This window comes from Cupressus sempervirens, chromosome 5 (assembly GCF_028749045.1).
Source record: "Cupressus sempervirens isolate cs-2001-9-10 chromosome 5, ASM2874904v1, whole genome shotgun sequence".
NCBI lineage: Eukaryota > Viridiplantae > Streptophyta > Pinopsida > Cupressales > Cupressaceae > Cupressus > Cupressus sempervirens.
Genome location: NC_143122.1, coordinates 501,830,357 through 501,844,889, shown reverse-complemented (window position 1 = coordinate 501,844,889; position 14,533 = coordinate 501,830,357). Strand labels below are relative to the sequence as shown.

Here is a 14,533-nt window from a genome sequence, read left to right as displayed (position 1 = left end):
GGCTAATTTGAAATGACAAATTTATCCTCGGGCTGAGGCTTGGATCCATGAGGATCCGGGCAGGATCCTCAATTCTGCCTGTGAATCCCTCAAGATATGCGGTCGCGGATCCTAACGCATCCACAAGCAGAATCAAGGATCGGATCCTCACAGATCCAAGCCCGGATCTGGATCCGACCTTTATATGAGGAATCCAGTAACTAAGCAAAAATCTACTGTCCCTGATAACATTAGAAAACGATAACACATATTATGCTAAATGACATTGAAATATTAGTTATTCCCTTTTCAAGATTGAGTGCTATCTGACTAGTGTATATCGTAGCTACTCACACCCACGTGAATCAACAGTCACCATTATTAACAAAAACTGACCTTATGTGCTTAGCCTGCAACACATCGACTTTCCTTTTCTTTAATCAAATGCCGATTTTGCACTTTGTCTATTCAACATTTTACAATCTCAAGCACAGAATGTGCTTTTTAGCACTTTAGTATATAATTCAAATATGTAATATTATTTTCATCAAGTGCTTGGTCAGCACTTTGAACATCAGCCAAGCTATATAAGATGCTTATGAGATGAATATGCTTAGCACCATAGGCATACTAAGAGTGCAGACAACCTTGTTATCAATTCATCTGTTCCTGCCAAATAGAGCTCTGCATAACAAGTACAAAGAAAACGTCTGAATCCTGTCAATGCCACCAAACTGAATATGTAACTCACCCGAAATGGATATCTGAATATGTCGTCATGCAGAATACAAGAATCGCTGTAAGCCAAGCCATGTCAACCTATGTATGATGGTAATGCCAATGAATACCCTATTTGTCATCAAAGACAAACACAAAGGGCAACACAGATATATCTTATAATTAGGTACGTTACATCAACCTATCTTGATTGCAGAGAGAAATCTTATTGGTTAAGAGTTGGAATACTATCCATGGCTGATCTGAATTTTTCTTCTGAGAATTCAAGATCTATCATTTGACATTTAAGATATTTTTCATACGAAGAGAGATCAAAATGACCATGCCCGCACAACGCAATCAAAATGACCTTGTCTTCACCTGTTTCTTTGCAATGCAATGCTTCCCTGATTGCAGCAGCAATGGCATGAGTTGGTTCTGGAGCTGGAATTATGCCTTCTGTTCGTGCAAACTGTAATGCTCCTGTTTAAACAAAAATATTCATTATAATTTATAACTTCTGCACAGTTTCTATCTACTTTGCAAAATGAACAAACTAAAACCAACGTTGGTATTTGCCATTTATTATGAGAGGTAAAATAACCTTTTGGAAAGGGGGTCATCTCTTTTACATTATGTAGCAGTACGGTAGCACGACAACAGAACTGTAAGAAAGCGAGTAGCTCAATGTAATTCCCCTTAAAACTGAAGTAATTCCTCATCACCCTCAACACTACAATATTAATTAATCTCCAAAAATGTTAAAAAGAAAATGCTAACTTTGTTTCTCAATATTTAAGGTTGTCGGTATTTGTTGAATCTGAATGTTTATTTGTAAGTAGCATGATCCGTATGATCAGTAAGGCATTTTGAACAGAGCTCTCAAATTATAATCGTAGTAAACATGAAAGCAATTGCAACTTAATCTGTCGGCCTTTTACTAATGTTTCTGGTCATTAATTACTTCACAATTTTAAACAAATTTCTAAATATTATGTTCTTAGATGTCTACAGAAACTGATGCATCCGGATCTCCACTTTTCAGCAGTTGTTGCTTGTTTAATAGGTTGGTAGGAGTTAATTTCTCCACCAATCTGCAGTTGTAATTGTATGTCGATAATGAATTTGTAGCAGTTAGACAGTTAGGAATTTAGGATCATTTAATTAAAACCAAAAATTATGTCATGTTTACAACAAGAATAATTTTTGATTGGCAGGTAAGATTTTAATTATGTTTCTGATCTTCTGAAGTCTAGAAACTTTTGTGTGCAGCTCATACGATGAGCAGTTTTTGTATAAATAAATATAATCAATTTAATATTTAATAATAATTAATAATAACACTTGCTTCATATTGATGTTGTAGTTGTGCATGCTTGTATTTCTTCTGTGTTTTTGGTACTATCTGTTTTTCATAGTGGTACCAGAGCTAGGTTAGAGGTATGTGGTGAGAAGGCAGCAGCCAGCCAGTGACAGAGACAGATTGTAAATTACCAGAAATGGTGCGTATGAAAACCAAAAAATGTCGCTGAAGCAAAAGAAGGTGCAGAACAAATGATCACTGCTTGAAAGAAGACTGGAAGTGTGCAATTTCAAGCCAAGGCAGCCAATAGTGATTGAGGAAATCGCTGCCCTAGTAAACCACGGCTAAAGAACGGGAGGCATTTGGAAACCTGAGGAAATCCGAGAAAGAAATCTCAGATCATTACAAGCTTAAGCTTGCCATCTGGCATTGCAAAAGGTCGCATATCTAAAGAAGAATGAGAGGCTGGTCAAAGGTTGTTGAGGGCTGTTGTCAAAAGTGGTAGAAAGGTTAAAAAGCTATTTTTTGAGGAAGATGCATGTCATAGTAGAAGATATGTTGGCTGGAGCAGATTGAAAAGAATTTGAAGGAAAATAATGCTTTTTCTGTTCGCTGCAATAACTTAAAGAAAGCTGTGAACAAGTGAAATCAGAAAATAATACAGATAATTTAAAATACCATGGACCAGTTGGAGTTAGCTGTCCAGCATCGATTACAAAGGAGAATCTGCAGATAAATAAATCATAAGTTTTTGAAGTGTTTAGACTTTGATCCCAAGATAAATGGAAGTCATTGGTAAAAAGTTATTTTTGGTTAGATGAGGTCTATTATATTTAAAGTATTTGAAATCTTTAAATGGAAGGAATCGTTGGAATCACTGCAACAATAATTTTAAAAAAATTGCCACGAAAAGGATTAAGTTGTCACTCAGGAAATAAATATTTATGAAGTTTTTGGTTGTTACAGTTAAAGAAAAGGTGCATGTATTGAAAAACAAAAGCTTGTAGTGCGGGCTTAAAAGTCACACACTAGGACTTGATTCCTAGGCTAATAGTTTTAAAAGTCAAAACTAACTTACCTTTTCCAAGCTTAAATTTTTTCTTAGTGAGTGATGTTTAAGGATGGCCAACTTGTAGGCATTGGATATTAAAGGTCCAACTATAGCTGCTAAAGGATATTTGAAAGGCATTATTGAAATTGATTGCAGAATCAATCACAACAAATAAGAAGATATTGGAAGGCAGACGAAGTTTCTAAAAGAATGATAAGGTGAGTTTAATTATTTATTTTAATGGGAAAAGTTGGGAAAAAGGTAAAGCAGGAAAAGAAGAGTTCACAAGAATTGATGAATGTTAAAGAATACAATTTGAAATTGATAATAAATTTTAACGAGTTTGGAAAGAAAAGAAAAAAATATCTATGTGAAATTGATAATTTGGAAAAATAATTAAACAAAATAAAAGAAAAATGAATAGTCAAAAAAAAAATCATCAAGAATAATTTACTCAGAAAACTGTTAAGGATTAAGTTGTCACATAGGTAAAAATTGGGTGAACCTAAACAAGGAATGAGGAATCCGATTGAGCAAACAATGAGGCCAAAATATGAAGGTCTTAAACAGTACGAAACTTTTCCAATTAAGTTTTGTATTTCTCTGAGATAACTCATTATTTGATTGGCAAAAATTGTTCACAATTGTCACCAATTTATATAATGAAACTCTTTACTAAAAGTTCTCATTAAGTCTTTTTCATTTTTTCAATTTCTGAGACTATACTTGATTTTTGAGACCTTCAAAATCTTTTTTGCATTTTTGAGTGTTTGTTTAGATTATTTTGTCTTTTTGTTTCCTTCAATCTATTGCTATTGTTTTGCTTTTCCCTTTGATTCGAGATATCCTAGGACTTAATCGGAGTTGTCAGGCAAAAGATGTCAAGTTTAAGTGCCTAAAAAGTGGGTTCTCCAAGTTCAATTGCATATTTCAATTACTAGCCTTATATTCTAATCTTGAGTTGCACATTTTGAAATATAACTTAAAACGAATTTACGTTATCTTTTTAAGTTACTTTATCACACTAGATTTATTACTTTAGTGATTAAAGTCATTATGGTGAACTTTATGTTATAATTTGATGTTTAGTTGCTTTTAAATTTATCACTTACGTGACTTTATCACATTATAGTCTAATTTGATGTTGAAATTTACTTTGATATTTTAATTTAAAATATTTAATTGAAATATCACCTTTTCAACATATTTACACATAATTTGTAAAATATGTAGTGTAAATATGTATTTGACCCCTTTAAGTGATATTTTCAAATAGACATGTGCTAATTAGAAAACTTAAGTGATGAAACACCATTACATGTTCTTTTTCAAATCCATTTACATGTAATGCATCCAAGAGAATCCGATTTTCCAAAGAGGTGGAGTTTTGGTCAAAACACATGTAAATGCAAGGCATGAAAATGCAGCATGCAATGGGCTCTTCTAAACCAATTTTGGTCTATAGATGAGTTTCATGACTTTACATTGCACATTTAAAATTTGCATTTGAGGTTTCTAAACCGAATTTCTCTCTTGCACTCAAAAACTTCACATGTAAATGCATCTAGAGAACCCGATTTTGGCTTCTAACTAAAAAACACGCATTTGCATTAACCATTTTCAACATGCACTTGAGCTGGGAGAACCCAGTTTTTCACTATGTGCAAACGCATGACGTGCAATAGGGCCTAAAGAACCTGATTTTGCTCCTTGAAGAAAAATGTTTGAACTTGTGCATTGATAATGCATATGAGTTACATGCAAAAGCTTTCTTAAACCCGTTTTTGGCTTATAAGGCGAAAAAGTGACATGCAAAAGCCTCTCACAAACCCGATTTACCTTGAAGGAATGTATTTTCATCAAAAATGTCACATGTATTTGATCTTGGAGAACCTGATTTTGGTTGCAACATCAGTTCTATGCATATGTCTTGCCCATTTAAAACATGCATTTGGGATTTCTAAACCCGATTTTGGGAACTACAAAGCAAAAATGTACATGTAAAGAGCACTTCTAAACCCAATTTTGCTCTTCTAAAGGAAAAACAACCATCTTGAAGGACAATTAGACCATGTTTTTACCCAGCAGCTTGGAAGGAAAGGAAATCTTTAAGCATTCGCATCAAATACATGCACATTCGATACAAGTTGGAGACAACGATTTGCCAAAGGGAGACTTTTTCAAACATTGAAATCCTTTCAAGAAGTGTGATCTGCACTTAGGGAGACATTTGCAAGATCATTGGCAACATCTTGCACATGCATTTACATCTTCTAAGCCTAATTTGAAGCTAAGATTGAATCTTTCAAAGGATTTTAGTCATTGCATGCAAACTCACTTGGAGAACCCAATTTTGGAGAGAACAAGTTCATCCTAACTTCTTCTTAATTTTGTTCATTGCTCTCCAAGTAAGTGTGAGGATTTGATTTGGTTGCATTTCTTGCTTGTTTTGCTAATTTGCTGCATTATTTGGCTCTTTATTATCCATTTGTTCAAGTGCAGTCCTAGTTTTTTGCATGAAGTTATTAAATAAGTATGAAATCTTCATTTTGTTTCAAATGCAAAAGTTCTTCTATCTCATAAATGAAATTGCATGAAAAGAGAAGTTTTGGAGTTTGTCAAAGTTTAAGTCAAACCAAGAGGTATGTTTTTCTTTTTCTTTTTAGTTTTTGTACATATTTTGTTACTTGTTTTTGTTTGTTTTTGGAGAAATATTGGAGATTTTCCCCCATGAATGCAAGTGTATTTCCATGCTTTCATCTTCAATGTTCGATCCATCATCCAAATACAACCAAACTCCATATTCCTACATATGTAATCACTATTATGCACCAAATTTGCACCCTACTGCAACTCTAAAGTTCAGTAATCTGGCATAACATGGGACTGATTTTCTGCATGTGGGATATGCAACTTTGAAAATAAGACCTTTGGATTCTAGGCCGGTTTGTATTAGGTAATTACCTCTTTTGTTCCTCAAAAAACAACTCTAAAACTTGATAGGGAAAAGGGGAAAAGAGATATGCAGGAAACTCACAAAACTGAAAAAACTAAAACTAGCAGGTGATTCACCAAAGATGTAGACACGAAGAACATACAACTGGTTTCACTCCATAAGATCTTATTTATGAGAAAACACTTCCACTCTCTACAGGCTTGCAAAAAATGTTTCAGTAAGGTCCTAAATAAGACAGCTAAGGAAAAGAGGAGAATTCACTTAGCAACCCCAAAAATGTGTGAGACAAATACTGTAACCTGCAAGCAAACATACACTCCTGTCATGCCCAGATTTTGAACAAGACACACACAATACATACTCCCACCTCTTTCACACTTAGTTGGAGTCTCATTCAAAGGAGTCATCAGTGGAGTAAATGTAGGAGTTTAGATGCCTATTAGAGTGGAATTTGAAATCAGAGTGGTTGTTCATCCACTCTCTAGTTTTAGAGATCTTGTGGAATTGAGAGATAGTCAAGCAAGGAAAACGGATAGCTCTTCTCAAGTTGTTCATTTTCCATAGCTTTGGATCAAGGTTGGTGGATTTTGCCATGGAAGGAATCTCATGTGTAGGGTTATTTTCATTCTGTGATTGTAGTAAGAAATCTAGGTGATGTATTGTAAATTTGTTCATGTTTTGTGGTATTGGGTATGCTTGATTTGCTCTGCTTCTTTTCTATTTTGACTTTTTGCAAACGTAACGTTTCATGAGTGTGGAAGGACATCCCTCACCTTGGGGAGGAAAAAGTGGCCTTTGGTTGAAGGGGTTAGTTGGGCCTTTTCCCAAGTTGAGAGTCTCTTCCCTAGAAAGAAGTGGGACAAGCATGAAAGAATGGGCTTCATGCACCAATACCATGTTTTGCACTTTGGGGGAGATAAGGGGAGAATTTATGTGAGATATGGTATTTATTTTGTATGCATTGTGAAGGCAAATTTGATTTCAGTATTTGGCTTCTCCTCACAGTTTAGGCACACCTTTACCCATCTTATTTGTTGCTATGGTAACCTATTGTGTAAGCTCAAAATGGGAGTTAAATGTTGTATCCTATAATTGTTGCATTATGTGTTTGTGCTTGATTGTTACACGGTTGGTCTTGATTCTCCAAGCTCGGTGGATGGTCTCATAGAGACCTAGGTTGGGAGGTGAGCTCTCCATGGTTCCATTTGTTGTTTGTGCAGGTTTCATGATGGATTTGTGTTGAAGAAAAAGCTTGGTAGATTGCATGCTATATTAATATTTTCCAGGTGAAATATAACAAGTTCTAGTAAAGCTATTGTATTGTAAAAGATCATATGTTGATCCTCATGGTTGTAATTGTGATTTGATGAGATGTTTCCAAAAGAAATTGTAATATTAGGAGTAAAATTGAATCTTGTATATGCATTTTCCCTCTAAATGATTTCTTGGAAAATGGCTCAAAATTTATTAAAAGTTTTTTCTCCTTCTATTAAAATGATAATTGAAATGTGTTAAATATGTATATTGTGATCTAGCAATAATCTGAAAAATGAATCTATATGAATTCTTTAAATGATTAAGCAAACTGATAGCATGTATTGTGTGTGTCTTGTTCAAAATCTGGGCATTACAACTCCCGCTACTTGGTAAGAGTTGAGACAAGACAATAAGGAATCTGAAATTCACTTATTATCCTTATCAATCATACATTTACACAAAGGTGCAGAAAGAAAAGAAGGTCGAGATTCAATAAGACCTACTCAAAATGATTTCAGTCAAAATATATTATCCAAGCTTATTTACATAAACATGCAAAATACACTAAGGACAAAAGTATGTCACAAAAGCTTCCTTTGCATAATCAAAAGTGAAGAATAATGAGATCCAAAACTGCCTACGTACAATCTCACAACCACTTGGGTTGGATGTACGAAAATAGCCTTAGAAAGAGGGCCTACAAACCTCCAAAATGAAGTCAAACTACTGAACAAACCCCGCTAATTCATAAACACAGCTATGACTCACTCAAAACTGTCCACAATTTGCTCCAACTGGTCATAAAGACCCTTCAACTACCAAAGCAAACTCAAATTCGACTAACAAGTCCTATATTGACTCAAATGGTTCCTAGATACTCTCCTCATATCCTCAAAATAGAAAGAATCATCTAAGAAGAAGTCTTCACATTAATAACACCCTTATCTTTCATAGATGTCCTCCATGTTGACTGAAAAAAGATAATGGATTCGAAGCTTATAATAATGCATTCAAAAACGACTTCTTCTACAATAAACCATATACAAAATAGAAGAACAAATCCCTCCTATAATCTCTCAAATAATTATTACACATTAAATAAATTTTATATATAATAATTAAAGAGGACTTATCGATAAAGTGATAAAAACAAATGATAGAAATAAGATTAATTAATATTAATAAGCATAACTTATAAATATTAATTACTAATCTATTCCTAACATCTTAAATTTATTTCGCTATACTCTATCACTTCAAATAAAACATGGACTTGAATTTCGTAAGGACATAAAGTCTCTTTGCAACACCCATGGGTTTGTATTCAATCATGGACTTGGAAAACAAAAATCCCACCAATATACTCGAACTTCAAAAATTGTGAAAAGGAATTGAGGAGCATATATGTTGTGTTTTAAACCTGATGGAACCTTAATTTTTGCAAAAATTAAGCCCCATTTATAATGTTGGAAATCAATATATCATCACCAATGTCAAAATGTCAAAGTCAAAGATATAACCAAAATCCATACATATCAAAGGTGGTTGATCTATGGAAAGGACTGGGGAACATGCATTCAATTGCGATAGGGTTATTGGCTATATTTAATGTTTTAAGAAGATTCAATGAAATCTCTGCAAATGACAGATAATATTGTTTATGCTAGGTGAATATTTGAAGAAAAAACACTGTTACAGAGTTATGGATAACAGTGAATGAGAAAATTCAAAAACCTTAAGGGCAGTTGCAATATTTTCAAATAAAATCATGAATGATGCATAGGAGACTGATAGACATCAAAGAGATATCACAGAAACAAGGTAGCAATAACATCACTTCATGGAAGATCCTATGAATAGATCCATCAGTATTGTTCACTAAGTATTCAATGAAATAGCTTTATTATGTTACCGTGGGCATAGAAGGAGCTTTTAGTGATACGAAAAACATCATATACAACATGCAACCGCAATAGAGGCAAGAGTGAGGACAACTAAGTATAAGCGATTAGTTTGAAGTCAACTTCAAGAAAGAGTATGAATTTGACTTCAGCAAGAATGAATAGAAAGCAAGTATAAATCGAAGACATGAACGAATCTAATGAAGTCATGCATTTGGAAAGCACCCCGGTTAAATTTCAGGATGACCATGTATGGAGGTGCCGCAAGGGATCAGGTTTGCATAGATAATTAATGATCAAAGGTGTTTTTGTAGGTAATATTTTTCACATGGAGATGCAGTTCAAAATCTATAGCGATGCACCAGTATCAATTGCTCCAAATAGATGTTAGTCCACACGCCTAGCATATATGGATATCGTTAAAAAGATTCATTGTAGGAATTGAAGATGAAGAAATGCCACCAATATTATCATGGCTAGTGAACCCTTCAATTGTGATATGTAAAAACATCTATGTCTGTGCAGAAGCACCCCTAGATGCCTGCGGAAGCGAAAGATAAGGTTGTGGTGTCGTCTGATCACTTCCAACGCTTTGAACGAATGCCCTTGTAGAACATAATTTGATTTTTAATGATCATGGTATATAAGTTTATAACTTATGTTTTGTGATAATGTTTCTGAAATAGTTTGATCTAAGGGAAGGCCTGATAACAACATAAGCCAAAACAAAAAAGGTAATACCTACCATAATCAATTAGTGCAATTAATAAGGAAGGGATGTAATTTATTTTTATAAGGAAGTGACTTTTGAGTTTGGAAAGTCACATTTCTTTAATTTTTAAGATATAAAATGAGAGAAATGTAAAGCAACAAGACATATCCAATATTCGGAAAAACATTCATATTCAGGAGAAATTATTTTATATTACTTGTACGGAGGGATAAGAAATTCATTATGATTTCGTAATATAAATTCTATTATTTTATTTTTTAATAAAATAAATGTTCTTTGTTTATTATTAAAAGGCGTGGAGATTTAAACTGCAAATGAATCATCCTTTGTAATTATTTTTGGAATTCTGTATACAATTTAAATGTCGAATAAGTGGACATGATCATCTAGCATTTAAATTTGATTATCACAAATAGTGTGAAATATTTAATTGTTTCCACATCTGTCTAGTTTGTCTCCCTGCCAAAGGAGTTAAAGTTCAATCTGGACTAATTTAAGATTGTATAAATATTTGATCTATCGCATCTTGATTATTTAATTGTTGGCAGTATAAGTGCTTAAGAACTTTATGAAGTTGTACGTGAAAATTCACTAAAGTTGACTCTATTGCCCGAATGAGCAAAGGCACTGGTCTTTTTATTATTGAAGTCAGAAAATCTATATCTTCCTTCCTACAAGCATCAAATTAATTATTATTCAATCATACAAAACATTCAACCATTATCCAGCATCTAGTTTTCATTTTAATTGAGTTCGAGGACCTTGCCAGCTAGAGAACTTCAGAAGTTTAAATTTTCTATAGAAAAGCCTTGAACCAGACAATCAACGTTTGAGGTGAAGGTTTACCAGCCTGGGTGTAGCAGAGCCTGAAGAGTAGAATCGAGAAGTATTCCCGTTTGTTGGCCAGAATTGATTGAGAAGTCCTATCGGAGAAGTGGTAGGCTCTTGGATTTCCAATCTGTGGTTTTGGGAACCAACACAACCCTACATGCATCATTTTTCATTTCATTGAGAGTCTCGAGAGTTCGAAGACATGAACAGCCGCTGCTATGTTTTGGAACATAATTTCTGATTCCTCTACTCATATTACATGTGGTTCTTTGGAAATTTCACGATGCTTGAATCACAATTGTTTAAAGTTTCTATCATGATGAAGCTTTTTGTTCTTGTTGTTTGAGCTGCCATTGCAAAGGTTTTCATGGAAAATCTACTGGTGGTCACCATTAATCTTCTATTGTTGTTTTGTTGCTGCTTCAACATCCCTTTCCTATTCGATGCCAAGCTTATATTCTTGCAGGTGACGTTTTTATTTCCACTAACACAGAGATCACTGTGTGAATTTGTTACGACGGTTTGCTTAGAATAAATGAAGCGATAAAAACTTCACTGCTACTGTTGCATTTCCAGTTTACTCCAGACTTGACTACACATAACAGCTGACCTAGCTTGGTTGCGTTTGAGGAGATTTCATGGGTTTTTTTTTCCCTCTAGCCATAGCCCTTTGCACAATTATTTCTTCAAAATTTTAGCTCTATGATTGTATTGCTTGCTACATCATTCCTTATCTGGGTTTCTACAGGAATAATAGGAGCTTTTGTTCGTTCCTTTTTTTTCTTGATGAAACCCAATCTGGGTTTTCTTGATTTGGCAAAATGTGATATGGGCATGGCAATAACATTGGTTTGTCCAGCTTACAGTCTAGACCTGCATTTTTCTTTTTCTTGTGAATCCTTGAGTGCGATTTTCTCCTAATTGATGTAGAGATTTCATTTTTGTTGAAATATATATGGCTGAATTGAGGCTTTATTCCTCCAATGTTTTATGAATTTCCCTATTTCCAGAATATGATAAGCTACAGGTTCATAGTTTTTTCTTCTTCGCCCAGGGGTTAACTGGAATTGCAAAACATGAAATGAGCAAAAAACCTTGCACCTTCTTGCATATAATCATTCTTTCCTTTATTCACACAGCTTTATGACATGTTGCTTCTTGCAGAGATCCTGGGTCAGCGTGATTTCTCTGTTCTAGTGATTATCTGCTCTCTTATTGCAGAAACTGGATGAGGGTTTCTTCCTTGTTACCTTTTCATTCTCTTTGGAGTTCTGGGTTCATTATATATCTCGCAGCCTTGAACCTCTACATTGGAGATGGGTATTTTAAAATAGGATAAATCTCCTGTAGCATTCATTTAGTGCATTTCCTCTAACTCCATTATTGTTTTCCAACATCTATAATTCCCTCTAACCTTTTCTTAGCTAGATTGCCTTTTCTTGACTTGGGTATTTAGTGGACATGTTTCCTTCCATTTGCAGGTAAAAAAACACATCCATCTTTGAGGCTTACCTTTCTATCTGTTGATATTAGCACAAATTCCATTCTTGAGCAGCCATAATGTTGTTTTTCTTCTCATCATCACATTTCAGCCTTCATTCAATCCCTACTTTGTCAAATACTTTTCCATCCTGACCCATTAATCCCTCCATTTAGATATGGTTATTATGTTTCCATAGGTTTAATACGGTTGATAATCACCACACACATTCTTCCTTGGGCATTTTACAGTTTAGTCAGCATAATCAATAACATCAACCATAGTAGCTAACATCTTTGAACTTCAAATTGATATTTTGTTGTGAACCCATTTTGTAACAGAAGGAAACATTGCTTCATTACTTGGTATCATTGGAATTTTACCATTGAGACAACCTATAGCTTGATCTGGAGGGGTTATTATTTCAGCTGCAAGAATGGGGGATAATTCTGTATTATTGTGTTGATCAGCCTGTTGTACCTTACTTCCAAATCCATTGCATAAGCTCTGATAAACTTTGAATTCAGATCAGAAGAATATCTCTTATTTGTGTGTCAGTTTTGTTTATGGTTAAAAGTGCTTTGATCATAACTTCTCATTTTCATATGTCTGCTAACCTTGATCATGATCATACTGTTCACTTGTAGAAAATTACTTTGGCTGATCCAATAGCTTTTTCAGAATCTTGTAGCATTCTTTGACTTTATTTGCTGTTGGTAACAACACTTATAAACATTGCTGACACCAGTGGACCTTCATCCTTTTTCATGCTGAAAACTTGTAATGGATCTCACATTAGAACATTTGTATTGTCTTTCATGCATTCTTAATTTTATTCTTGTAGCTTTACTTTTGCTGAAAGTACTTGCCCTTGACAGTTATTACATAATTTGTCCATGGCAATATACTTTTCAGTTGCTCCATTGATGAGCATTGATGTTCTTCATTCTTGCTATTATGACACACAAGCTCTTGGAGATTATTGCTCTAAGAACAGCATACCCTGGATTGTCTTTTCCCTTTAGCTAGAAGTTGCAATCTATTGGGTGGATATTTTGCAACCGACAGTTTTGGGTAAAAATTCAGTTGCAAAATAGGATGACTAGCCACAGCATGTGAGACAAAGTCTCTTCTACCTTAAAGGGAAGGTACCCCCTTCTCACTGTTCCTTGGATCAACTCAAGGTAAGCAAAAAGTCGAGAGATTTTATAAAAGGGGTGTTACCAATCTTCTTTCCTCTTAACTTTTAGGAAAGAATTCACTTACCCATGGAGCGAGTAATGGACAAAGTGAAATCTCTAACTACACTTCTATCTAAAGTTGGAAACGATGATACCAATAAATCAACACTAACTGAAAGTATACCGATTTGGCTCTGAATCTAGTCGTACTTCTCTATGGATAAAAAAGCTTTACTAATAGGGCACAAAGACTTCTAAAAGTAAAAATATCTTAACTAAAGAAATATAAGCTACAAACGAAGTTTCTAACTATATATTTCCACAATTGCTCCTAGTCAAAGCTCTGGCTCCAATTGCTTCTTAACTCTTTTACATTTAATTATCAAGAACACAAGATAACATGAATGAAAGATAATTGTTGGTAAACAGATTTGTCACAGTAGAATTTTCCCAATCGAGTGTGTGGCAAACCGTTCACAATAGTTGGATAGGCCCTTGGTATGCGGCCTTCCTCTGCGTTTAGAGGGGCAGCTCCCTCGTATGATATAATTTTGAAATTTAACAAATAAAAATGAAATCAAAATTAAAAGGTGAGAAAGCTCATGATGACGAATGCACCACACGACTTCAAGGCTTTCCCAGACTACTAACTTAAAACCACTAATAACAACAATCAAGATGTACGCTTGAAATCTATTACTAGCATAATGCTGATCCACAGATTCATAAACATTTGCACCACACCGTGAGAATGCTCACTACAAAGAGAACCAACATTTCTAACAATTTAGATTCGAAAAAGGAGGGAACTCAGCACATTCCTTTATTTTCTTGCACCAAGAACTTAAGAGGAATTTTTTATTATAAAGACAAAATCTGTACATACTTTCCAAATATCATCTTCTAATCAAAATTCAGCATAGTGTTCCCTTATTTTTAAAACCAAAAAGTTCTTTTACAAAGCCAAAAGGAGTCCTTATATAGACATAGAGGTTAATAACTACCTCTTCGTGGTTAATAACTATCTCCCAAATACATGATTTGGGTGTGGTTAATTAACCTCAACAAAATTAACCAAGAATGACTTGAAACTTAGACCTTACATCAAATGTCTTCGACCTCACACTGTACTCCTTATTTCCTT

At 34.3% G+C, this 14,533-nt stretch overlaps 1 protein-coding gene across 2 annotated transcripts in view; it reads right to left on the bottom strand.

Moving 5' to 3' along the window:
* Positions 1 to 250: 250 nt before the first annotated feature.
* The window catches only part of TSBTYPE2 (tryptophan synthase beta type 2), a 104,142-nt gene continuing 89,859 nt past the window's right edge, over positions 251 to 14,533 (bottom strand). For both annotated transcript variants that reach the window (XM_089831543.1, XM_089831544.1), the window contains one exon: positions 251 to 1,179. In XM_089831543.1, the coding sequence (XP_089687669.1) occupies positions 923 to 1,179 (257 nt within the window). In that variant the 3' untranslated portion in view covers positions 251 to 922. The remainder of the gene's footprint in view (positions 1,180 to 14,533) is intronic.